At 44.5% G+C, this 27,967-nt stretch overlaps 1 protein-coding gene across 2 annotated transcripts in view; it reads left to right on the forward strand.

Moving 5' to 3' along the window:
- The window catches only part of MLXIPL (MLX interacting protein like), a 207,209-nt gene that overhangs the window by 94,126 nt on the left and 85,116 nt on the right, over positions 1-27,967 (forward strand). The window contains exons 2-6 of one of the 2 annotated variants that reach the window (XM_073667615.1): positions 6,247-6,353; positions 8,606-8,688; positions 8,837-8,926; positions 17,583-17,627; positions 23,087-23,264. In XM_073667615.1, coding sequence (XP_073523716.1) covers positions 6,247-6,353; positions 8,606-8,688; positions 8,837-8,926; positions 17,583-17,627; positions 23,087-23,264 — 503 coding nt within the window. The remainder of the gene's footprint in view (positions 1-6,246; positions 6,354-8,605; positions 8,689-8,836; positions 8,927-17,582; positions 17,628-23,086; positions 23,265-27,967) is intronic. The other variant, XM_073667616.1, reaches the window with a different exon arrangement.

Here is a 27,967-nt window from a genome sequence, read left to right on the forward strand (position 1 = left end):
ATGCGCCCAAACAGTAGTTTTTTTCCAACACATGGGGTATATGAGTACTCAGGAGAAATTGCACAACAACTTATGGGGTGCAATTTCTCCTAGTACCCTTGTGAAAATATTTTTTTTTGCATTTTTGTGGAAAAAATGTTTTTTTTTTATTTTCACAAGTCAACATTATGATTTTCTGAGAGGCACCTGGGGGTTCAATGGGCTCACCACACATCTATATAAGTTCCCTGGGGGGTCTAGTTTCCAAAATGGGGTCACTTGTGGGGGAGCTCCAATGTTTAGACACACAGGGGCTCTCGAAACGCAACATGGTGTCCGCTAACAAATTGGAACCATGTCGCGTTTGGAGAGATCCTGTGTGTCTAAACATTGGAGCTCCCCCACAAGTGACCCCATTTTGGAAACTAGACCCCCCAAGGCACCTTTCTAGATGCATAGTGAGCACTTGGAACCCCCAGGTGCTTCACAAATTGATCCATAACAATGAAAAAGTGTTTTTTTTTCACTTATTCAATTTTACGAATCAATTTGTGAAGCACCTGGGGGTTCCAAGTGCTCATTATGCATCTAGATAGGTGCCTTGGGGGGTCTAGTTTCCAAAATGGGGTCACTTGTGGGGGAGCTCCAATGTTTGGGCACACAGGGACTCTTCAAATGCAACATGGTATTCGCTAACAAATTGTCGGCTCAAATTGTTAGCGGATACCATGTTGCATTTGAAGAGTCCCTGTGTGCCCAAACATTGGAGCTCCCCCACAAGTGACCCCATTTTGGAAACTAGACCCCCCAAGGCACCTATCTAGATGCATAATGAGCACTTGGAACCCCCAGGTGCTTCACAATTTGATTCGTAAAATTGAATAAGTGAAAAAAAAACACTTTTTCATTGTTATGGATCAATTTGTGAAGCACCTGGGGGTTCCAAGTGCTCACTATGCATCTAGAAAGGTGCCTTGGGGGGTCTAGTTTCCAAAATGGGGTCACTTGTGGGGGAGCTCCAATTTTTGGGCACACAGGGACTCTCTAAATGCAACATGGTGTCCTCTAACAAATTTAACGGAAAATCGGCTCAAATTGTTAGCGACACCATGTTGCGTTTGGAGAGCCGCTGTGTGCCCAAACATTGGAGCTCCCCCACAAGTGACCCCATTTTGGAAACTAGACCCCCCAAGGCACCTATCTAGATGCATTGTGAGCACTTGGAACCCTCAGATGCTTCACAAATTGATTCATAAAAATGAAAAAGTGTTTTTTTTTTCACTTTTTCATTGTTACGAATCAATTTGTGAAGCACCTGGGGGTTCCAAGTGCTCACTATGCATCTAGATAGGTGCCTTGGGGGGTCTAGTTTCCAAAATGGGGTCACTTGTGGGGGAGCTCCAATGTTTGGGCACACAGGGACTCTCTAAATGCAACATGGTGTCCTCTAACAAATTTAACGGAAAATCGGCTCAAATTGTTAGCGACACCATGTTGCGTTTGGAGAGCTGCTGTGTGCCCAAACATTGGAGCTCCCCCACAAGTGACCCCATTTTGGAAACTAGACCCCCCAAGGCACCTATCTAGATGCATTGTGAGCACTTGGAACCCTCAGGTGCTTCACAAATTGATTTATAAAAATGAAAAAGTGTTTTTTTTTTCACTTTTTCATTGTTACGAATCAATTTGTGAAGCACCTGGGGGTTCCAAGTGCTCACTATGCATCTAGATAGGTGCCTTGGGGGGTCTAGTTTCCAAAATGGGGTCACTTGTGGGGGAGCTCCAATGTTTGGGCACACAGCGGCTCTCCAAACGCAACATGGTGTTGCTAACAATTTGAGCCAATTTTGCGTTAAATTTGTTAGCGGACACCATGTTGCATTTAGAGAGCCGCTGTGTGCCCAAATATTGGAGCTCCCCCACAAGTGACCCCATTTTGGAAACTAGACCACCCAAGGCACCTATCTAGATGCATAGTGAGCACTTGGAACCCCCAGGTGCTTCACAAATTGATTCGTAACAATGAAAAAGTGAAAAAAAAAACACTTTTTCATTTTTATAAATCAATTTGTGAAGCACCTGAGGGTTCCAAGTGCTCACAATGCATCTAGATAGGTGCCTTGGGGGGTCTAGTTTCCAAAATGGGGTCACTTGTGGGGGAGTTCCAATGTTTGGGCACACAGGGACTCTCTAAATGCAACATGGTGTCCTCTAACAAATTTAACGGAAAATCGGCTCAAATTGTTAGCGACACCATGTTGCGTTTGGAGAGCCGCTGTGTGCCCAAACATTGGAGCTCCCCCACAAGTGACCCCATTTTGGAAACTAGACCCCCCAAGGCACCTATCTAGATGCATTGTGAGCACTTGGAACCCTCAGATGCTTCACAAATTGATTCATAAAAATGAAAAAGTGTTTTTTTTTTCACTTTTTCATTGTTACGAATCAATTTGTGAAGCACCTGGGGGTTCAAAGTGCTCACTATGCATCTAGATAGGTGCCTTGGGGGGGTCTAGTTTCCAAAATGGGGTCACTTGTGGGGGAGCTCCAATGTTTGGGCACACAGCGGCTCTCCAAACGCAACATGGTGTCGCTAACAATTTGAGCCGATTTTCCGTTAAATTTGTTAGAGGACACCATGTTGCATTTAGAGAGTCCCTGTGTGCCCAAACATTGGAACTCCTCCACAAGTGACCCCATTTTGGAAACTAGACCCCCCAAGGCACCTATCTAGATGCATTGTGAGCACTTGGAACCCTCAGGTGCTTCACAAATTGATTTATAAAAATGAAAAAGTGTTTTTTTTTTCACTTTTTCATTGTTACGAATCAATTTGTGAAGCACCTGAGGGTTCCAAGTGCTCACTATGCATCTAGATAGGTGCCTTGGGGGGTCTAGTTTCCAAAATGGGGTCACTTGTGGGGGAGCTCCAATGTTTGGGCACACAGCGGCTCTCCAAACGCAACATGGTGTCGCTAACAATTTGAGCCAATTTTGCGTTAAATTTGTTAGCGGACACCATGTTGCATTTAGAGAGCCGCTGTGTGCCCAAATATTGGAGCTCCCCCACAAGTGACCCCATTTTGGAAACTAGACCACCCAAGGCACCTATCTAGATGCATAGTGAGCACTTGGAACCCTCAGGTGCTTCACAAATTGATTCATAAAAATGAAAAAGTGTTTATTTTTTCACTTTTTCATTGTTACGAATCAATTTGTGAAGCACCTGGGGGTTCCAAGTGCTCACTATGCATCTAGATAGGTGCCTTGTGGGGTCTAGTTTCCAAAATGGGGTCACTTGTGGGGGAGCTCCAATGTTTGGGCACACAGGGACTCTCTAAATGCAACATGGTGTCCTCTAACAAATTTAACGGAAAATCGGCTCAAATTGTTAGCGACACCATGTTGCGTTTGGAGAGCCGCTGTGTGCCCAAACATTGGAGCTCCCCCACAAGTGACCCCATTTTGGAAACTAGACCCCCCAAGGCACCTATCTAGATGCATTGTGAGCACTTGGAACCCTCAGGTGCTTCACAAATTGATTTATAAAAATTAAAAAGTGTTTTTTTTTTCACTTTTTCATTGTTACGAATCAATTTGTGAAGCACCTGGGGGTTCCAAGTGCTCACTATGCATCTAGATAGGTGCCTTGGGGGGTCTAGTTTCCAAAATGGGGTCACTTGTGGGGGAGCTCCAATGTTTGGGCACACAGCGGCTCTCCAAACGCAACATGGTGTCGCTAACAATTTGAGCCAATTTTGCGTTAAATTTGTTAGCGGACACCATGTTGCATTTAGAGAGCCGCTGTGTGCCCAAATATTGGAGCTCCCCCACAAGTGACCCCATTTTGGAAACTAGACCACCCAAGGCACCTATCTAGATGCATAGTGAGCACTTGGAACCCTCAGGTGCTTCACAAATTGATTCATAAAAATGAAAAAGTGTTTTTTTTTTCACTTTTTCATTGTTACGAATCAATTTGTGAAGCACCTGGGGGTTCCAAGTGCTCACTATGCATCTAGAAAGGTGCCTTGGGGTGTCTAGTTTCCAAAATGGGGTCACTTGTGGGGGAGCTCCAAAGTTTGGGCACACATGGGCTCTCCAAACACAACATGGCGTCCGCTAATTATTCAAGCAAATTTTACAATCAAAAAGTCAAATGGCGCTCCTTCCCTTCCGAGCCCTGCCGTGCGCCCAAACAGTGTTTTTTCCCCAAATATTGGGTATCTGCGTGCCCAGGGGAAATTGCACAACAAATTTTGGGGTCCATTTTTTCTTGTTACCCCTGTGAAAATAAAAAAAATTGGGTCTAAAGTAACATTTTTGTGAAAAAAGTTAAATGTTCATTTTTTTCTTCCACATTCCAAAAATTCCTGTGAAGCACCTGAAGGGTTAATAAAGTTCTTGAATGTGGTTTTGAGCACCTTGAGGGGTGCAGTTTTTAGAATGGTGTCACTTTTGGGTATTTTCTGTCATAAAGACCTCTCAAAGTGACTTCAAATGTGATGTGGTCCCTAAAAAAATGTTTTTGTAAATTTTGTTGGAAAAATGAGAAATCGCTGGTCAACTTTTAACCCTTATAGCTCCCTAACAAAAGAAAATTTTGGTTCCAAAATTGTGCTGATGTAAAGTAGACATGTGGGAAATGTTATTTATTAACTCTTTTGTGTGACATATCGCTCTGATTTCAGGGCTTAAAAATTCAAATTTTGAAAATTGCAAAATTTTCAAAATTTTCGCCAAATTTCCGTTTTTTTCACAAATAAACGCAAGTGATATCGAAGTTTTTCCACAATCATGAAGTACAATATGTCACGAAAAAACAATCTCAGAATCAGGGGGATCCATTGAAGCGTTCCAGAGTAATTACCTCATAAAGTGACAGTGGTCAGAATTGTAAAAATTGGCCCGGTCATTAACGTGCAAACCACCCGCGGGGCTTAAGGGGTTAAAGGAAAATTCCAGCAGACACATGAAATCATAAACACCACCCCTTACCTAGCACACCGTGTTTTTTTTATACCCCATGCCACTTCTAACTTGCTTATCAGAAGAAAACAATTCAGATTCTGTTGTTTTTTGTTGTAGAAATTGTTGTCTAGAGCCAAAAGCTTCTCTAACTACATGTCCCGTAATGTCTTTCCCCACATTGCAAATGTATCTGTGACCTGATTTACATTTTACAAAGTACATTTATATAGATTGATTTTAAATTGTAGAATGGATGCTGGATAGCCATTAATGTAGACCTTTGGTAGTAAAAGGCACAAGAGAGGCTATAGGCTGTACCTGTAAAGCAGGCAGTGTGCAAACTCATGTTCCTGTTCCTACTATGGCTCGGCCACAGTGGGAGCTGAAAACAGCTGATCAGTAGGGATGTTGGATGTCGGATCCCACCAATCTGATATGAATGACTTAGGCTTCATTAACGTGTTCACATTTCATGGACAATATGTGTTCTGTGTATTTCACGGATAGAGCATGTACCCATTATAGTCTATGAGCATGTTCACATGTCATGTCTGTTCTGTTCCTTTTTTTTCAAACCCAATTGTCAGCAAAAAGAAAAAAAGGAGACATTTCAGTTTTTGATCCTATTTGTGTCAATCAAACTCATTCATTTCGTGATTAAGAAGAATAGCACTCAGATGCCATCCATTTTTACTGTTTATGGGTAAGAGAAGTTTGGATTTTTTTTTTATTTCCATACAAGAAAAACAGAGTCAACATTGTTGACAAAAAAGGACACATAAACCAAAGGGATGAAAAATTATGAAAAACTGTATAAAAAAATGCAAAAAAAAACCCTTTCCTGTCCCCCACTCACAAAAAAAATAATTGAGGATAGGTCATCAGAATCAAAAGCCTCTTTAACTTTTGTAAAGTTTCTGTCTAACTTAAGATATTCAAAATATTATTTGTCAAATAGCATGTTGCCTTACAAAATGTTGCTTCATGTAAGGGTATGTGCACACAGAGTTTTTCTTTAGTAGTTTTGGAAGCAAAAACTGAGCAAAAATTCTCCAAATTCTCCTCAAAAACTTGGATGTTTCTGCTTCAAAAATTCTGCAAAAGACTCCGTGTGCACATAGTCTTTGAAAAAGAACGCCTGTTCTGTGTCAGAAACATTTATTATTTTGATATAGTTAATATTACTTTCTCGTCTGAACAATTAATATAGTTGTGCTAATTAATTGTGTGATACACTGTGAGCCTAAGGAGATGGTAAATATATTCACTAATCTCTTGTAACGTGATTATTTTCAGCGGCAAACTGGTATCTCCCAAGTGGAAGAATTTCAAGGGTTTAAGACTATTATGGAGAGATAAGATCCGTCTGAATAATGCCATCTGGAGAGCTTGGTACTTACAATGTAAGTAAAACGTGTAAAGGCTGATATTTGTCTTAATGTGGTCATACAGATAGTTGCTCCCATTCACTCTCCGCCATTTATTGCTCTCAATTTCCCCTATACATACACTCTTGACTTGCCAAGTGTGCAGCTGTTCTGTATAAGGATAGGAGAGTAAAGTCCCCCATGCACATTAGACTCATGTAGTCCGAACCTGCTGATATTGATGGTTTAAGCCAAAACTAATGTGTATGTGGACACCGGCCAACTGATCATCGGCAGAGATGTCGATCAGACTTGTCCGACTTTGGACTGCCGACTGCTTTGTTCTCCCAGAGATAAGCCGCCGGTTGGAAGCAAGGACTCCTGTGTATGGGAGAGACAGCCGAGATGGCTGTTGGTTGAGTGATTGGCCAAAGCATCCTTTGGCTAACAGCCATCTAATGCGTATGGCTGGCTTAAGTCGCAGGTGGGCACATCTGGTGATGGTTTATCTTAAGGGAGAATAAAACTGACCAGGTGTTAAAAATCTAAATTATTTGTCTGGGGATAGCTAGATGGCCCACTTGTTTTCTGGGAGCTGGAAATGAAGAATCTTATTTTTCAGGGTTTATAAATAAGGTAACTTTAGGAAGAAAACAGCTATGATGAATGGTAAAATACTAAGTTTTAAATAATAAAAATAAAATAAACGTGAAGAAAGTACTGGTTCTCATTAAAGTAACCAGCTGAGTATGAAGTCTAAAAGGCGAGAGAAATATTCATTGTATTGTTGATTATATTGTTATTCTAACATTATATTGTTACAGTATATATACATATATATTTTTAAGTGTAGGTTAACTTTAGCATTGAGAGATAGAATATCCCCCCAAAAAATCAAGAAAATCACATTGTAAAAATTAGATACATTTATTTGCACACACTACACTACAAACCATTATGAGTTCTGGCTCCTACAGACCACTTAGACGCTCTTAATCAACTTGTTACATAGTCACCTGTATAAAAGCCTCCTGTCCACAGACTCAATTAATCAGTCAGACTCTAACCTCTACAACATGGGCAAGACCAAAGAGCTTTCTAAGGATGTCAGGGACAAGATCATAGACCTGCACAAAGCTGGAATGGGCTACAAAACCATAAGTAAGATGCTGGGTGAGAAGGAGACAACTGTTGGTGTAATAGTAAGAAAATGGAAGAAATACAAAATGACTGTCAATCGACATCGATCTGGGGCACCATGCAAAATCTCACCTCGTGGGGTATCCTTGATCATGAGGAAGGTGAGAAATCAGCCTAAAACTACACGGGGGGAACTTGTTAATGATCTCAAGGCAGCTGGGACCACAGTCACCAAGAAAACCATTGGTAACACATTACGCCTTAAAGATTTAAAATCCTGCAGTGCCCACAAGGTCCCCCTTGTCAAGAAGGCACATGTGCAGGCCCGTGTGAAGTTTGCCAATGAACACCTGGATGATTCTGTCAGTTATTGGAAAAAGGTGCTGTGGTCAGATGAGACAAAAATTGAGCTCTTTGGCATTAAAAATGGGTCGTGGCTGGGTCTTTCAACAAGACAATGACCCAAAACATACAGCCAAGGCAACAAAGGAGTGGCTCAAAAAGAAGCACAGTAAGGTCATGGAGTGGCCTAGCCAATCTCCAGATCTTAATCCCATAGAAAATTTATGGAGGGAGTTGAAGTTCTGAGTTGCCAAGCGACAGCCTCAAAATCTTAATGATTTAGAGATGATCTGCAAAGAAGAGTGGACCAAAATTCCTCCTGACATGTGCGCAACCCTCATCATCAACTACAAAAAACGTCTGACTGCTGTGCTTGCCAACAAGGGTTTTTTGCCACCAAGTATTAAGTGTTGTTTGCCAGAGGGATTAAATTATTTCTCACTGCAAAATGCAAATACATTTATCTACGGTAATTTATACAATGTGATTTTCTTGATTTTGTTTTGGATATTCTGTCGCTCAATGTTAAAATTAACCTACCCTTAAAATTATAGACTGTTCATGTCTTTGTCAGTGGGCAAACTTACAAAAACAGCAAGGGATCAAATAATTATTTCCTTCACTGTGTATATATATATATATATATATATATATATATATATATATATATATATAATATATATATAGAGTATATATTTATATATATATATATATATATATATATATATATATCATGTTATTGTTTTTTATTTTTTATTGTACAAACAAAATAAATCAATATAAAAATTAATGTCATGATTTTATAGATATAGAAAGAAGGAAAACCCCAGTATGTGGATTTGTGACCCCACTGGATGGATCAGAAGGAGACGACCACCGTAAACCCGAGGTAAGACCCTCCAGCAGAACGTCTGACAAAGCTTGAGACATATGGAGTCATTAGTTCAATAATTACTATAAGGTTTTCATGTACAAATTATAGTGGTGACCTTAATGATTTCTCATGACAAACAGAATTGTGTCTTCTTATTGTACAGGCTGTGGTGCTGGAGGGGAACTACTGGAAACGGAGAATAGAAGTGGTAATGAAGGAGTATAACAAGTGGAGAATTTACTACAAGAAACGCGTAAGAGACTTTTAGTGTTTGACTTCCTTGATCTACATCAGTGTTTCCCAAACAGCTATTCTTCCTGACCCCCAATACACATCCACTGTCAGTTCGGCCAAGTATGCATGTGTAACAGTCAGGGTTGCCAACTTGATTTTGTATTTTTTCTGGACATCTTCTCAAAAAATCAAGGACAGACAACTTTTTTTATGGACACATTAGATGATCATAATATTTCATTAAGATTATAAGTGATATTTGTGTACAGACCATAAATCCTATATGAAGACATCCACTTCATTCACTGTGAACTGTAAAAAGATGATAAATGTATTTAGAAAAATCTGTTCAAGTCTCTCCAGCTTGAAAACAATCACAGATGCATGAAATTTGTTTTTACAGATGGGGAAAAAAGTACTCTATTTTTATGAACTGTCCAGGAATTTCTGGACGGTTGACAACCCTGGTAGCAGGAGCTTATCTCTCCTGAGAATAAAATGATAAGGCATTGAAATGCAACATGCCTGATCCTTCTTTCCCCTTGCTTTATCTGTCAGAGGAGAGTCAAAGGCTGTGTGCCCACGATGCGTTTTTTAAGCGTTTCCGCAGCAGCAATTCCGCTGCAGAAATGCTTAAAAAACGCATGGTAGAAGGTCTGCCATGTCCCCCAATAATAATCCGCATGTGTTGTGCACATGCTACAGAAATTTCCGCTGCAGGTTATCATTGCGGAAAAATATGCAGCACTACCAATTATTTTGCGGAAGCGCTGCGTTTTCGCCGCCATGGACTTGCATTGGAACGCATGGAATCCGCATCACTGGATCTGTACATGCGGATTCCATGCGTTCCAATGTGCGGATGGTACCCGGGTGTGGAGAAGAGGAGACTTTCCTCTGGACCCGGGTGCCATAGAACCTGTAAATAAAAGAATAATAAAATTAAAAATATACATTATACTTACCTTCTGATGGCCGCCGGTGTCTTTATCCGATTCGTCCTGGCTTGCCAGCAGCTCGCGGTGGAATCCTTTAGTGTACCGCGAGCTGCCAGCAAGCCCGGACGCTTCGGATATAGACACCGGGGGCCATCGGATGGTAATAAGTATAATAATTATTTTTTACCATTCTTTTACAGTCACACTATATAAACCCATGCCGGTTGCATGGATTTATATAGTGTGACCAAGTTGTCAAGCACTTTCCAAGTGATGCTAAAATCGCTTGGAAAGCGCTTGACAACCTGCATGCGGAAATGCATGTGAAGAACATTCGCTTGTCCCTGGCAGGAAAACGCATGTACAATCCGCATATACAATCTGCATGTACAATACGCATGCGTTTTTTCTGCCAGGGAGATGCAGAAACGCTCAAGTAAAAATCTGGAGCATTTCTGCATCGTGGGCACATAGCCAAAAGCCCACAATACACTTTAGATAGCTGTCAGCCTAATGATGGTTCGGTAAATCGCTCAGCCGACAGCTATCTCACCAGACTCTCCCATACATCCTGAATTCTTGGAAAGCCGCTGCCAAACATCATTGGTGGCAGCTTTTCTCTTAGAGAATAAAAGTTTCAGCAGTCCGAAATTAGACATGCTGGATCCTTGTATCTCCCAACAGTCATCTGTCGGGGGCCCTATACATAATAGACTGTCGGTTGAACCTTTCGATATCAGTAAGTTCAGCCGACGGTAGTCTAATGTGTATGGGGGCTTTTACTCGGCTCCTCTCTTCAGCATATACTTCATTAGGCAGCTGTAATCTAACCTCAATGAGTAAGCACTTCGCCTTGTTTTGACCAAGACAGATTTTTGTTGTTTTTCATTGTGAATGATGAGATGAGGAGCAGAAGAAATGGCCAAGGATGAGGCCTATTTCTTGGTTAATACAGCGGGTGAAATAAGTATTGAACAAGTCACCAATTTTCTAAGTAAATATATTTCTAAAAGTGCTATTGACCTGAAATTCTCACCAGGTGTCAATAACAACCCATTCAATTCATACATGAAAAGAAATCAAACCATTTATGGTCTATGGTTTGAGTTTTTTTGCATGTGTGGATTGGATAAGTTATTACCGACATAAATTAAGTTATGTGTATTAATGAGAAATAACACAGGGAAAAATTATTGAATGCATGAAGAAAGAGAGAGCCATGAAAAGTCATGACACCAGCTGAAATTTTTCAGTAATTAGAAAGCAATCCTGCCACTTAGTGAAAAATAATATCAGCTGATTCAACTGATGGGTTATAAAAAGGTGTCTCACTACCAAGGTGCCACACAAGAAACATCTCATGATGGGTAAAACCAGTGAGCTGTCTCAAGACCTTCACAACCTTACTGTTGCAAAGCATACTGATGGCATTGGGAGAATATAGTCTGGCCAGATGAGAGCAAATTTGAACTGTTTGGATGCTAGAATACACACCCTGTTTGGAGGTCAAAAGACACTGCATATCACCCCCAAAACACCATACCAACAATGAAGTTTGGAGTTGGGAACATCATGGTGTGGGGCTGTTTTTTAGCCTACGGCCATGGCAAGTTTCATGTAATTGAAGGAAGGATGAATGGACAAATGTACAGAGACATTTTTGATTAAAATCTGCTGACATCTACCAGGATGATGAAGATGAAACAAGGGTGGACATTCAGCAAGACAATGATCCCAAACACACATTCAAGGAAACTCTCAATTGGTTTCAGAGAAAGAAAATAAAGCTGCTAGAATGGCCCAGACAACTACCTGACCTGAATCCAATAGAACATATATGGAAGGAGCTAAAGCTCAGAGTTCCTAAAAGGAACCCATGGAGCCTTCAAGATTTGAAAAGTACAGTATTTGTGGGAAGAACGAGATAAAATCATACCTGAGCAATGCCTGCGACTAGTTTCTCCATACAGGAGGCATCTTGAAGCTGTCATCACCAACAAAGGCTTTTCTACGTAGTATTAAATTTTAGTAAGCATGTTCAATACTTTTTCTCTGTATCATTTCTCAATATTACACATAATTCATGGACAACTACTTTTTGCTTTCTTTGCCTTTGTGGATTGGATGGGTTGTTACCGACATCTGGTGAGAATTTCATGTCAATCACAACTTTAGAAATACATTTACTTAGAAGATTGGTGACTTGTTCAATACTCATTTCTCCCGCTGTATATATGACAATGTTTCTTTTATTTGAACTCTTGATTTATGCAAATTTTGATGAAACAACAGCGACCCATTTAACCACTTTGCTGCCCCAAAAATAGTGTTATTAATTAGTATGGATAATGCTGTGTATTCATGTTCTTTGGCCACTAGGTGGCGCTCTAAAGTTTCATTTAGTATATTTGTTAGCAGGGACAGACTGAATTATGGGAACTTGTTCTTTCCCATTACAGAAATTAGATCAGACAGTTTTTCTAGATAGACAATTACATGAGCCATTTTTAAGGGTGATGTTTTTGAACTGAAACAATCACTGCCACTAAGTTTATCATTAATTTTATGTGTGTATATGTAGCACCCTGAGGATTCGGCTGCTACAGGGGTATTACACCTCAAGCCAGAGGTGTGGTATTCCACTCCCGGGTAAGGATGGAGTATGGAACTGAGCTCAGTAGGCTGCATGCACTACATACATCCCATTTCCGGGGGACAGATCAACGGTACTCCCACCAGTATATGTGCAGGTACGACAGCGTCTGTCCCTGGCTGGAGTGGGAGGGGGGGTGGAACATCCCAGTAGTGTAGGGGCAGATAGGGGGAGTAGTCTGGGTAAATGTAGGAGCTCATTGGGTGCTGGTCACCTGAGCTCACACATAGAGGGAGTATATAAGGTGGGCACCATCTTAGGACAGGGTCAGTCAGTCAGTCAGTTAGTGAGTCTGCGAGTCAGCAGTACTCCAGGAGAGGAGAAGGAAGAGGGACCCAGAGGCGCAGGACGAGAGGGGACCCCAAGAGCCCGTATGAGAACTGATAAGGGTGAAGGGTCGGCAAAAGGGTACCGGATCCCAAGCTGGCAGAGGCTAAAGCACACCTTAGCCAGGAACCGGAGGTCGTGGGCAGGATCTGCCACGACCCTCACCAAATCCACCAGAATGGCACACCGAGCATAGGGTCAGGGAAGCCAGAGAAGGTTTAACCACCATGAGACCCGAGGGAGCCGGACACAGGTGGATCCCTGGTGGGAACGGCCAGAAGAAGGGAGAGTCAGAAAGGAGCTCAGATCCATACTCAAGAATTGCCCGGGAGTTGGCCGAGTCCAGGACCTGGTGGACGCAGCACGGCTTGGGTGGTCACTGCTGTACAGAGTGACCCGAGCAACACCAGTGAGTAAAAACCCTGAACTGCATTTCATGCCTCTGAGTCTCCTTGCTGCACCTTCACAACCACCATCCTCTACGTCTGACCCCCTGAGGCTATACCCCTCCCGTTGGGGGTTATACTACCACAGCTGCACACACACCACCAGCCTCAGCGGACCATCCTGCAGCGGCGGCCTTTTGACCGCAAATCAATGGGTGGCGTAGTCGACACTAAAAACATCTACAAGGACTGCCGCACACTGAGTTTGACACCCTGGGCACGGACCGGGTCACAGCCACTCGGAGACTACAACCCCCATCTGATCCGGCTCCGGGTATCCCTAACAACATGGCCCAGGGGGCGCGTCAACTTTGGCGTAGTCGGCAGGATAACGTGCCCGCAACCACCGGGTACTGCGTGCCTGAAGAAAAGTTCATAATTACCGTAAAAAGAAGTCTCCCGCCGGTTCCAGAGGGTCCCCGCCATCGGACGCCATCTCGGATCAGTTCCCGCCATTTGCCCGTCATCTGCAGTCTTTTCCCGCCATCTGCAGTGTTTCCCGCCACTGGGAAGCGGTTCCCGCCATCCGAGAAGATTTCCCGCCTTGGCAGAGCGGACGCCATTATGGGCGTGCCAAAGGATGGCAAGAGGCCACCTCCCATCGTGGGCCAGGACCGAAAATGGCGCCAAAAGTGGAAACCACCCCCACCAGCAGAGACTGTGATGATTGATATGTCCATCAGCGTGAGAGAACTGCCCCTGGGACTGGCAATCACAAAGTTGCCCCAGGACCGCCCTCAGGATGGGCGTAGACAGAACAAAAGAAAGAAGATGGGAGCAGCTTGGGGGAGTCTGGAGGGGAGTCCAGAGAGAACACACCCGGAGATGGAGGGAGAGTCAGGCAGCACCGACCCAGTGGTCAGGAGCCTGTTGCAGGTCGCCACTCCAGAAGGCCTGCTGGAGATCCTGGCGCAGCTCCCCGGAGATCGGGAGCGTGCACAGACCGCGCTGGAGGGCCTAGCACGAAGGACGGCCCGGGTGCAGCAGGAAACACTGGCGGAGTGGAGTCGAGAGATGGCCCGGCAGGCCGGAGCCCGCCAGCGAAGCATGCCACCCGCAGCGAGGAGCAAGTCCACCTCTGAGGACGGCGAAGGAAGGACGACGGCCGGAGACGACGCCGCGGAGGGAGCCGAAGAGATGAAGGCAGGTAATGGGGACGACAGCATCCCGTGCCCAGAAGCTGTAAACCTGCCCCAGCTCCCCGTCGCACAGCCCGAAGCCCCACTCACCGTTCCCGTAACCGCTGCGTCATCGCTCCAAGCTAGGCCTCAAGCGGCCGGAGCCGCGTCCGCGCTCCCTGTGACGTCATGCGCCTCGACTCAGAGCGTGGCCAAGCAAGAAGCGCCCCCGGCCTGGTCGCAGGGCCGAGTACCCCCGGGCGCAGCAGTACCAACAGCGCCCTATACCGCAGCCGAGCCACCGGCCTGGTCGCTGGGCCAAGTAGCCCCGGGCGCCGCCGTCTTCACGGTGCCCTTCACCTTCAGGGTGCCCCAGGCCTGGTCGCAAGGCCTGGTAAACCCGGGCGCCGCTACCACCACCGCGCCCTCAACGTCCACAGCGCCACACCTGGGTGAAGACCTGTTTGCCCAGCAGACTTGCCCGGATGGGCAGCCCCCTGTGTGGCCACCGGAGTACCACCATCCCCGACTCCGGAAAGAAAGACCCCTGGATGAGCCCCTGATCCCGGCTCCGGCGCCCGCCAAGATCACCCCACTCTCGTTGGAGGAAGCCCAGTTCGAGTGGGACTTTACCGGTGAGGACCTGATGGGATTCACCGAGGAGACCCGGGCAGCCGCAGCCCAGCGTGCGGAGTGCTGCCGGCAACAGTTGGAGGTCTTTGCTAAGGAGCGACGAGAGAGGCGGGTCCGCGAGGAGCGGCTCCAAGTGAAGAGCGCCGAGCAGAAGAGCCGAGCCAGCAGAAACCCCCGTGCTGCCCACGGTCCCCGTGCCAGCGGGACTGTAATAAAATTCCAGTTGGAGCACGGGTGGGGTTTCATCCGGGACCACAAGACCCCCGGCGACGTCTTTGTCACCCGCAGAGACGTTGAAAGTCATCTGCCGGAGGGACACAGAGGTCGTGACCTATACCTGGGTGATGAGGTCACCTTCACCCGGCATCAGTGCGCCAAGGGCCCGTATGCCCTGCATGTGCATAGACTGACTGAGGAGGAGCTACGGGGTGAGGAGGATCAAGAGGACCCGGACGGGTCTAAAGATTACCCTCAGCCAAGAGCACACCGCCACTGATGAACTGTAAATAGAATATGTAGATAGTTACCCGTGTGGGTATAAGAACTGCTGCTAAATTAAATATGTTCCCCGTTGGGACAAGTGTGAATTGTACCCGTGTGTCCCTATCCCCTAACAGGCTGAGGACTGTGAACAGCCATTCCTGTTCCCCACTGGTCGAGGACTGAGAGCGGCCATACCTCCCCTTGTACATAGTTGCGCTTTTTAAGGCACCCCCTACCGGTTTTATAGGAAACTGTTGTTTTTTCTACCAGAGACTGTGGCACTTTACCCGGTCACAAGTTGCACCGTGGCCGGAGGAACAAGAAAAAGTTTATGCTGCTGAAAGTGTTTAAATGTTTTATATGTTGATGTTTTGAAAAAAAATTGTATGTTTTTGGATGTTTATTCTTTTACAGCCCGAGGACGTGCTGTGATTTACCAGGGGGGAATGTAGCATCCTGAGGATTCGGCTGCTACAGGGGTATTACACCTCAAGCCAGAGGTGTGGTATTCCACTCCCGGGTAAGGATGGAGTATGGAACTGAGCTCAGTAGGCTGCATGCACTACATACATCCCATTTCCGGGGGACAGATCAACGGTACTCCCACCAGTATATGTGCAGGTACGACAGCGTCTGTCCCTGGCTGGAGTGGGAGGGGGGGTGGAACATCCCAGTAGTGTAGGGGCAGATAGGGGGAGTAGTCTGGGTAAATGTAGGAGCTCATTGGGTGCTGGTCACCTGAGCTCACACATAGAGGGAGTATATAAGGTGGGCACCATCTTAGGACAGGGTCAGTCAGTCAGTCAGTTAGTGAGTCTGCGAGTCAGCAGTACTCCAGGAGAGGAGAAGGAAGAGGGACCCAGAGGCGCAGGACGAGAGGGGACCCCAAGAGCCCGTATGAGAACTGATAAGGGTGAAGGGTCGGCAAAAGGGTACCGGATCCCAAGCTGGCAGAGGCTAAAGCACACCTTAGCCAGGAACCGGAGGTCGTGGGCAGGATCTGCCACGACCCTCACCAAATCCACCAGAATGGCACACCGAGCATAGGGTCAGGGAAGCCAGAGAAGGTTTAACCACCAAGAGACCCGAGGGAGCCGGACACAGGTGGATCCCTGGTGGGAACGGCCAGAAGAAGGGAGAGTCAGAAAGGAGCTCAGGACCATACTCAAGAATTGCCCGGGAGTTGGCCGAGTCCAGGACCTGGTGGACGCAGCACGGCTTGGGTGGTCACTGCTGTACAGAGTGACCCGAGCAACACCAGTGAGTAAAAACCCTGAACTGCATTTCATGCCTCTGAGTCTCCTTGCTGCACCTTCACAACCACCATCCTCTACGTCTGACCCCCTGAGGCTATACCCCTCCCGTTGGGGGTTATACTACCACAGCTGCACACACACCACCAGCCTGAGCGGACCATCCTGCAGCGGCGGCCTTTTGACTGCAAATCAACGGGTGGCGTAGTCGACACTAAAAACATCTACAAGGACTGCCGCACACTGAGTTTGACACCCTGGGCACGGACCGGGTCACAGCCACTCGGAGACTACAACCCCCATCTGATCCGGCTCCGGGTATCCCTAACAACATGGCCCAGGGGGCGCGTCATATATGTGCATGCAATGAAGTGTGAGTGTATTAATATACTCACCTACTTCTGTTTTCTCCAAAGTTCAGCACTGTTTTCTTTTCAGTGACATCAGCCCTCTGCAAACTCTCTGGGTAACGCTGCACTCTGCATGACCCGGAGGTGGCTTTTACAATGAAAGCCTATGGAGCTTCAGAACAAGGCTCCATAGACTTACACTGTAAAAGAGACTTCCGGCTCATACAAAAAACATAGAGTGACCCGGAGATCTGTAGAGCATACACTGGATCCCGGGGAGAGCGGCGGCAGGTGAGTTTATTCATATATGCACACTACATTACATGCACATGTAATGAAAAACTTACTAGGAGTGCCTCTTTAAAAAAAAAAAGCATCATATTATAAGCCTGCCAAATGAAATGGGCAATATAAAGTATAAGGTGTGATTCAATGTCTGCACTAAGCTCATTTGCTATTTCTTTACATTAACAGCTGAGGAAGCTTCACCAGGATGGGAAGTTATCTGAAGAACAAAAGGTTGGCATTGTTATTAAGAAAGTGAAGAATTGTGTGTGTAGAGATTTTTTTTTTTTAACAGATCAGATCTGTGGAGACCAAAGGTATCCTTTCACTGACAGGTAGTTACAAATGGATCATCAGTGCTGAAATAAATATGAGGTAGTTACAATTATAAAGGAGTGTAACTCAGGACAACATATTGTATGTATTTTTATTTAGGCACAGATAGTACTGCCTACCTGTCTCTTGTGAATGTTGTAGATGTAGAAAGTACTGGCTTCATTTCTTTTCCTATAAATTATGTAGACCCAGAAATTACTTCTTCCATGACTCCCCCTGCACATCATACAGACATACAGTGCTGTCTTTCCGTAAATGAAAATATAGTATTGCCTTAAAGGAGTTCTCTCACCTCATGAAATAGATGTCTTATCATTAGGATATGTATCAATATCAGATCACACTGATGTACCCTGAGCCTGCAGGGCAGCTTGAATTTCTTTTGAACTTGATTGGGACTGCTTATTCGCCAACTGGACTATCCTGCATTGCAACCTTTCATCAATAAACTTCTTGATTATGTTGCGCACTGTGGACAAAGGAACATCAAGATTACTGGAGATGGAACTGTAGCCTTAAGATCGTTGATATTTTTCACCAATTTTGGTTCTCAAGTCCCCAGACAGTTCTCTTCTCCTTTTTCTGTTCTCCATGCTTAGTGTGGCAAACACAGACACACAATGCAAAGATAGAGTTAACTTCTCCCCTTATTATCTGGTTTCAGGTGTGGTTTTCATATTGTCCACACTTGTTACTTGCCACAGGTGAGTTTGAACAAGCATCACATGCTTGAAATAAAGTTGTTTACCCACAATTTTGGAAAGCTGCCAAGAATTTTGTCTGGCCCATTTTGGTTTTTTTTTGTGAAATTATGTCCAATTTGCCTTTTTTTCTCTGTTTTTTTTGTGTTGTTCCAATACACACAAAGGAAATAAACATGTGTATAACAAAACATGTGTAATTGCAACAATAATTTTCTGGGAGAAATACTTCATTTTCTGGAACAATTTCAAGGGTGGCAACACTTTCGGCCGTGACTGTATATAATAATCTGGGTAGTTTGTTGAATGAATGATGATATGCTGCTTTTTCTGCACATGGTAAATCAAATTTATTGGGCCAACTAATGTTCATGTTGGGGGTAAGTGGCTTACTCCTGCACAGGGACCCACAGGGAGATTCACCTGTTTCCCTGTTGACCAGTCCTAGCTTGAGTGGGGGTACCAGGGATCAGACCAGCTCTGATCTGAAATTGATATCTATCCTAAGAATAGGTCATCAATATCATAATGCTCAACAGCTTCTTTAACCCCTTTACAGCCCATGGCGTACTAATACGCGTCAGTGCCCTGGGCTTTAAGAGCCTGACCCGTATTAGTACGTCATCGCGATCACGTGCGCACACAGGCTGTGCGGGCGCGATCGCCGCCGGGTGTCAGCTGATTGTCACAGCTGACACCCGGTACTATGTGCAGGGAGCGGTCCCGCACCGCTCCCCGCACATTAACCCCTGCAATGCTGCGATCAAAGTCGATCGCAGCATTGCGGTTTCAAGGGGAGGTGATCGGTATACTCACCTCCTCTTCCGGCCTCCAGCGCTGTCTGCCGCAGCTTCCCGGGTGTTGCCATGACGACCCGATGTCGTCATGACAACATCCGGGTCACCAGGCAGCAGGAACATTGTTTGGTCATGCGCAGTGCACGACCACACAATGTTCTCACTGTGCAGCGCTGACTGCCTGCATAGCACAGGGATGGTGCTCCATCCCTATGCTGTGCAGGCGATCAGAATAAAAAAAGTTAAAGTCCCAGAGTGGGACAAAGTAAAAAAGTGTAAAAACTCTCAGAAAGTGAAAAAAAAAAAAAAAATTGTAAAAATATAAAAAAAAAATAATCCACCAAAAATAAAAATATAATGTACCCATCAATAAATATTATTGTGAAAAAAAAGCAAACAAACAATAAAAGTACACGTATTTGGTATCGCCGCGTCCGGAACGACCTGACCTATAAAACTGTCCCACTAGCTAACCCCTTCAGTGAACACGGTAAAAAATAAAAATAAAAAACGAAGCAAAAAACAATGTTTTATCACCATACTGCCAAACAAAAATGGAATAACACGCGTTAAAAATGACGAATATAAATAAAAATGGTACCGCTGAAAACGTCATCTGATCCCGCAAAAATCAAGCCGCCATACAGCTCCATCATCCGAAAAATCAAAAAGTTATAGCTCTCAGAATAAAGCGATGCAAAAAAATAATTTTTTCTATAAAATAGCTTTTATTGTGTAAAAGCGCCAAAACATAGAAAAACGATGTAAATGTACTGACCCAAAGAATAAAGCTCCCTTATCAATTTTACCACACGTGGAACAGAATAAAAAAAAAAAAAAAAAACAATTCCTGAATTGGTGGTTTTTGTTTATTCTGCCTCCCAAAAATTGGAATAGAAAGCAATCAAAAAATGTCACGTGCCTGAAAATGGCACCAATAAAAACGTCAACTCATCCCGCAAAAAACAAGCCATCACATGTCTCTGTCTGCCAAAATATGGAAAAATTATAGCTCTCAAAATATGGCGATGCAAAAACTAGATTTTACAAAAAATGCGTCTTTTAGTGTGTGACAGCTGTCAATCATAAAAACCCTATATGATTCTGGTATTGCTGTAATCGCACCGACCCGAAGAATAAAGTCGTCTAATCACTTATACCGCACGAGGAACGGCGTAAAAAATAAACTCTCGGGTTAGGGTTGTGCTAGGGTTAGGGTTGTGCTAGGGTTAGGGTTGGGCTAGGGTTAGGGCTGGGGTTGGGGTTAGGGTTGTGATGGGGTTGGGATTTTTTTCAAAAGTAAGAATAAAAGATGACGATATGGCAACTAGTGTTGAGCGCAAGTGCTCGCTACTTGAGTTTGCATCGGGTGCTCTGGTATGTATTGAGTATCGTGGGTATTTGAGTGACATGCTCGAGTCTCCACCCCATATGTTTCGCGGCCAAAAAAACTTTGCGGGGATTGCCTGCCATGCACGAGCGATCCCCGCATGGTTTTTTTTTGGTGTCTAATAATAGCATGTCACTGAGCACACACAGTACATGGTGCATACCTGAGTACCCGATGCAAACTCAAGTAGCGAGCACTTGCGCTCAAGACTAATGACAACTTATTCAATGTGATGACCTAATGTTATCAAATTCTGTGTCGTACCTCTGGGCTCAAAATGTTCACTATACCCCTTGATAAAATCCGTGAGGGGTCTAGTTTCCAAAATGGGGTCACTTATGGGTACACTGTTTAGGCACACAGGGGCCCTCCAAACGCGACATGGTGTCCGCTAACAAATTGAATGGAAAATCGTCTCAAATTGTTAGCGGACACCATGTTGCGTTTGGCGAGCCCCTGTGTGCCTAAACATTGGAGCTCCCCCACAAGTGACCCCATTTTGGAAACTAGACCCCCCAAGGCACCTATCTAGATGCATAGTGAGCACTTGGAACCCCCAGGTGCTTCACAAATTGATTCGTAAAAATGAAAAAGTGGAAAAAAAAATACTTTTTCATTTTTAAGAATCAATTTGTGAAGCACCTGGGGGTTCCAAGTGCTCACTATGCATCTAGATAGGTGCCTTGGGGGGTCTAGTTTCCAAAATGGGGTCACTTGTGGGGGGGCTCCAGTGTTTAGGCACACAGGGGCTCTCCAAATGCAACATGGTGTCCGCTAACAATTTGAGCCGATTTTCCATTCAGTTTGTTAGCGGACACCATGTCGCATTTGGAGAGCCCCTGTGTGCCTAAACATTGGAGCTCCCCCACAAGTGACCCCATTTTGGAAACTAGACCCCCAAAGGCACCTATCTAGATGCATAGTGAGCACTTGGAACCCCCAGGTGCTTCACAAATTGATTCGTAAAAATGAAAAAGTGGAAAAAAAAACCTTTTTAATTTTTACGGATTAATTTGTGAAGCACCTGGGGGTTCAAAATGCTCACCACCCATCTAGATAAGTTCCCAGGGGGGTCTAGTTTCCAAAATGGGGTCACTTGTGGGGGGTTTCCACTGTTTAGGCACATCAGGGGCTCTCCAAACGCAACATGGCGTGCACTATTTATTCAAGCAAATTTTACAATCGAAAATTCAAATGGCGCTCCTTCCCTGCCGTGCGCCCAAACAGTGGTTTTTCCCCACATATGGGGTATCTGCGTGCCCAGGGGAAATTGCACAACGAATTTTGGGGTCCATTTTTTCCTGTTACCCCTGCGAAAATAAAAAAAATTGGGTCTAAAGTAACATTTTTGTGAAAAAAGTTAAATGTTCATTTTTTTCTTCCACATTCCAAAAATTCCTGTGAAGCATCTAAAGGGTTAATAAAGTTCTTGAATGCGGTTTTGAGCACCTTGAGGGGTGCAGTTTTTAGAATGGTGTTACTTTTGAGTATTTTATGTCATAAAGACCTCTCAAAGTGACTTCAAATGTGATGTGGTCCCTAGAAAAATGGTTTTGTAAATTTTATTGGAAAAATGAGAAATCGCTGGTCAACTTTTAACCCTTATAGCTCCATAACAAAAAAAAATTTTGTTCCAAAATTGTGCTGATGTAAAGTAGACATGTGGGAAATGTTATTTATTAATTATTTTGTGTGACATATCTCTCTGATTTAAGGGCATAAAAATTAAAATTTTGAAAATTGCAAAATTTTCAACATTTTTGCCAAATTTACGTTTTTTTTCACAAATAAACGCAAGTGATATCGAAGAAATTTTACCACAATCATGAAGTACAATATGTCACGAAAAAACAGTCTCAGAATCAGGGGGATCCGTTGAAGCGTTCCAGAGTAATTACCTGATAAAGTGACAGTGGTCAGAATTGTAAAAATTGGCCTGGTCATTAACGTGCAAACCACCTTGGGTTGTAAAGGGGTTAAGCTGCATTTACACTGAAAAATAATTGTGAACGCTTGTTTCACAATAATCTTTCGATCTAAACAGGTTCATTTATTGGGCGAAAAGGTTTACTGATCGGCAGTCATTTTGTGACGATCGTCAATGTAAATGGACCCTTAATGTCGCTCTCTGTCAATGTTGTAGACAGATACCACTGCTTCTATATCTTTCTGTTTCAATGATGGAGACTCAAAAAGTTCTTGCTCCCTGTCTCTTCCTCTCAATAATGGATTAGGAAATACGGCATATAGGATCTCCCTGGTTCTGCTTGTTAGTGATGTGCACACAGACGGTGCTAAGTAATATTGAGAAAGTAAAATTATGCGTAATATAAGCATGTTAACATGTAACCATTATTGGACAGAATTATGAGGAGGAAATTTCAAATCAATATTTAAAATGAAAAAAATCCCCTTTCTACGAAATAAACTTTAGAAATGTAACATTAAGAACATACTGTTTTCTGTCAGGACGGCGCCCCCATATGGAGAGGGGGTGAGATGTTTGCTGGATGTCAACGTATTGAAGAAGGACGTGGAAAAGAGGATGATATGCTGTATGATTTGGATTACTTCTTAACTGATATTTCGGACACTCTGTTCACCACCACTCAAAACGTGCCCCCTTCATATCAGTATCCAGATTTTGGTATGTAGTGTTTTGTTTGTGTGTTTTTCTTTGTTCATGCCTATATAATCAGCTAATATTATTTTTTTTATTTTGGCTTATTTTAGGAACAACTTATTTTTTATTTTTTTGATGTGGATTTAATCTGGACTTGTTTTATAAGGAATAAATCATCATTTTCTTCAGGGCTGTTTAAGGTTACATATAAATTCTGTGTAATTTCTACATATTTGTTGTGTGCAAAAATAGAAAAAAAGTCATTTTAGCAGTTTTTTCTGTTTATTTTTCATTTATATCATTCGCAATTTCACATCCTGTTAAAGGGATTGTCCAAAAAAGAAAGCACATTTTAATCAATAGATCTTAGAATAAAAATAAGTTCCACAAATGGATGTGTTAAAAAATGTTCCTGTGCTGAGATAATCTTATAAATGTGCCCCTGCTGTGTACTGTGTAATGGCTGTGTCTGACCGTACAGGAACATGTTCTGATCATACCACAGCTCCTGGCCGGGAAAGGATGCTAAAGAGTATACTGTCATTACAGCATGGTATCCAGGACTTCTCCTGAAATCAAGTCGAGCTGGATGTATGTTTTGGGATTATTGTTCTATTGGAAGGAAATAGAACACCCATGCTTCATTTTCTTCATAGAAGGCATAATTGTTTTTCTTAGGATTTCCTGATTTCCTGATATTTGATTTCCTGATACTTGATGCTCCACAAGCTGTTGGTTTCTAGTGCCAGAGCCACCACCATGCTCCACTATAGGCAGGATGTTCTTTTCAGTATAAGCTTCATTCTCCCTCCTACAGACATCCTGCTTCTCCTAGAGACATACTACTTGTCCATTGCTCAGCAGAATAGAATCTCAAATCTTTGACTTATTTATATGATTTTAAGCATATTGGAGCTGACTTTACTTGTTTTTTTACGTCAGTAGAGGTTTACCTCTTAAAGTTAGAGCATGGCACTTTTAGCATTTAGTTAATGTCATCGAATCTTACTCCCTTTGTTTTACAGTCACTCGAGGGTTTATGACCGCCCATTGGTTCAAATCCCCCCTTTTTCTCTCAATGAAAATTAAGAAATAATAAAAATAGTATATGTGGCCTAGACAACGTGTTTCTGGGAATCTATACTTAGATCAAATGGTCGAACTACTAATATCTAATCTGATCATATATTGTATATTATCAAGAGGACAGTTGCAAGAGGATCAAGAACAGGTCCATTACTCAGTTTCATAGCATAATGGAGGACAGGAGTTCAAACCCTTTCGTACTTATGCATAGCATTTCTTTTTTAGTAAATACCCCTTTCTACTTGTATTACATTATTCATTTTATTCTTCAGCTCTGCAAAAGAGGGGGTTGAAGGATCTAACCAATGATAGGGCAGCAACGTTCTGACTTAAAACAAAATGGGATAAATACCCAATGCCACTGGACTATCCAAATAAATTCCTTCCCCCAAAAGACCCAAAATGCTGATCTTAGGATCTGGCCACACGTGAATATTGCATACTTGCTTAATCAAATCTAAAACTTCACTCCAATAGGCCCCTATGTTTGTTCAATCACACATCATATGTATGAGATGAGCATCATCATACCTACAAATAGGCAATAGCACACCTGGTCTAATACCACCTAATATTTATTTTACAGAGTGGGCTCTGAGTGTTGTAAGCCCTGTGGATGAGATATATTCGAGAAAGTCTTTGTACTTCAGACCTCAAATGTTTTGAGCTTATTTCTAGACTTTTAATCCACTGGTCATCGGACAGGACCTCCCCACATACTCAGTGTACAGACATCCTAGTTGTCCTTTCAAAGTTTTTTTGGCTGACTACACAGGACTCACTAGTTCTAATTCTTTCACTGAGAAACTCTGCTAAGGGGATATTCCTTTTGGAACAATGTATCACCTATCAGTGGGATAGGTGCTAAATTTAAGATGGGTGGGGTAAAGGGGACAGGGCTCAAACTGTGTTTGCTTGGCAACTTTAGGGGCGTTCCGTGGTTTCAGCTCCTCAGGCTCTCAGGGATGGCGAGAGAACAGTCCATTATCACCCAGTAGCAATGTCAAATATTTTCTATAAATGTTATAAGAACCTTTACAAGTTGCAGGACCTTCTTGCAGGAAACCCACAGCATATGCGATCCTTATTGGCAGTTTTTTCTCTAACCTTAAATTGCCAGTTTTTCTTCCGGAAGCCACCGACTCCCTTAATAGTCAGATTTCAAGTGAGGAATTACTGGACATCTTAAAAAAGACCTACCATCGGGTAAATCGCCAGGGCCCGACGGCCTGACCTATTTATATTATAAAACCTTTTCTGACATACTCCTTCCCCACATGCCCACATTGTTTTATTATTTTTCAATGGGAACTACTATACCAGACTCTCTTTCACACTCGTATCTAGTACTTATTCCCAAACCTGATAAAGATCCCCTTGACTGCGCCAATTATAGACCTATAGCTCTCCTTAATTTGAATTTAAAGATTTTTACACATCTCCTTGCAAACAGATTAAACCTCTGGCTCACGCATTTAATCCATAAAGATCAAGTGGGTTTTTGCCTTTCAGGCAGGGAGGAGATAATAATAGGAGGGTGGTGGACCTAGTTGATATGGCCAATAGAAATAAAGTTCGGGCACTTCTAAGTTTCGACGCGGAGAAGGCCTTCAACCGACTCTCTTGGTCTTTTATGTTTGAGACTGTCAGGGCTTTCGAACTTCCCCATTATGTCTCTCCTAGGTTTAATATAGCAAATGAAACAAAGCAGGGCTTTCCTTTTATCCCCACTTTTGTGTATAATGCACTCCCTCGTGGTCCTCCACGCAGTACAATGCACTCCCTCGTGGTCCTCCACGCAGCACAGTGCACTCCCCGTGGTCCTCCACACAGTATAATGCACTCCCACATGGTCCTCCACATAGTACAATGCACTCCCCGTGGTCCTCCACACAGTATAATGCACTCCCACATGGTCCTCCACGCAATACAATGCACTCCCCCATGGTCCTCCACACAGTACAATGCACTCCCCCATGGTCCTCCACACAGTACAATGCACTACTCCATGGTCCTACACACAGTACAATGCACTCCCCCATGGTCCTCCACACAGTACAATGCACTCCCTCATGGTCCTCCACACAGTACCACACAGTACAATGCACTCCTCCATGGTCCTCCACACAGTATAAGACACTCGCCATCGTCCTCCACTCAGTATAATGCATTCCCCCATGGTCCTGTACGCAATATAATGCAGCCCCCCATAGGGTAAAATGCCCCCCCCCACTCGTAGGGTAAAATGCAGCCCCAGTCCCCCAGTATTATCAGTACACACTGATTTAAAAATAAATACATACTTACCGCTCCTCGTTCCCTGCTGCTTCAGTCTCTGCAGCTCATCACCTCAGCAGCTGCCAGCTCCACTGTCTGACACAGCGTGGCGCGTCATCATGCTGCTGCGTCAGACGCAGAGGAGGAAAATGATGGGAGAGGGAGTGTCACATGATGCTCCCTCCTCCAGGTTTTCGTGGGCCCTGGGCGAAAGAGTCTCAGTGGCCCCTTTAACACATCCAACCATTCATGAAGCACAGATACAGCAGAGAAATTATAGATATAGATATAGTACAATGCCAAAAATTTCACTGACTTCTTACATTACATGAGCGATATCTATTGTAAATTCTACAATAGCTCAGAAACCGGTGAATCCTCACAGCGCACAGTGCTGACCGGGCAGTATAGTCCTCCATACAGTGTTATGGCGCCACCAAGTCCTCCATACAATATTATGGGCACCACATTGTCCTCCATACAGTATTATGAGCCCCATATAATGCTCCATACAAAATTCTGGATCTCATATAATGCACCATAGAGAATACTGCCTGGTCCCCATGTAATGCCCCATGGAGGCTGGGCCCCATGTAATGCCATATGCAGGCTGGACCCCATGTAATGCCCCATGCCTCCTGGGCCCCACACAGAGCCCCCACAAGCCCGCTGTACCCCCCCCCCGGGGCCCCCACAAGCCTGCTGCATCCCCCCGGGGCCCCCACAAGCCTGCAGCACCCCCCCCTGGAGCACCAACAAGCCTGCAGCATCCCCCCCAGAGCACCCACAAGCCCGCAGCACCCCCCCAAGGGCCCCCACAAGCCCACAGCATCCCCCCCAGGGCCCCACAAGCACGCAGCATCCCCCACAGGGCCCCACAAGCCCGCTGCATCCCCCCCAGAGCACCCACAAGCCCGCAGCATCCCCCCAAGGGCCCCCACAAGCCCACAGCATCCCCACCAGGGCCCCACAAGCCCACCGCATCCCCCCAGGGCCCCCCACAAGCCCGCAGAATCCCCCCCAGGGCCCCCACAAGCCCACAGCATCCCCCCAGGGCCCCACAAGCCCGCAGCATCCCCCCCAGAGCACCCACAAGCCCACAGCATCCCCCCCAGGGCCCCACAAGCCCACAGCATCCCCCCCAGGGCCCCACAAGCCCACAGCATCCCCCCCAGGGCCCCAAAAGCCCGCAGCATCCCCCCCAGAGCACCCACAAGCCCACAGCACCCCCCCTGAGCCCCCACAAGCCCGCAGAATCCCCCTTAGGGCCCCCACAAGCCCGCAGCATCCCCCCCAGAGCCCTCACAAGCCCGCAGCATCCCCTTAGGGCCCCCACAAGCACACATTATCCCTGCATTATTCCC

This window comes from Phyllobates terribilis, unplaced genomic scaffold, assembly GCF_046119375.1.
Source record: "Phyllobates terribilis strain yellow unplaced genomic scaffold, ASM4611937v1 Scaffold_2__4_contigs__length_985480577, whole genome shotgun sequence".
Taxonomy (NCBI): Eukaryota; Metazoa; Chordata; class Amphibia; order Anura; family Dendrobatidae; genus Phyllobates; species Phyllobates terribilis.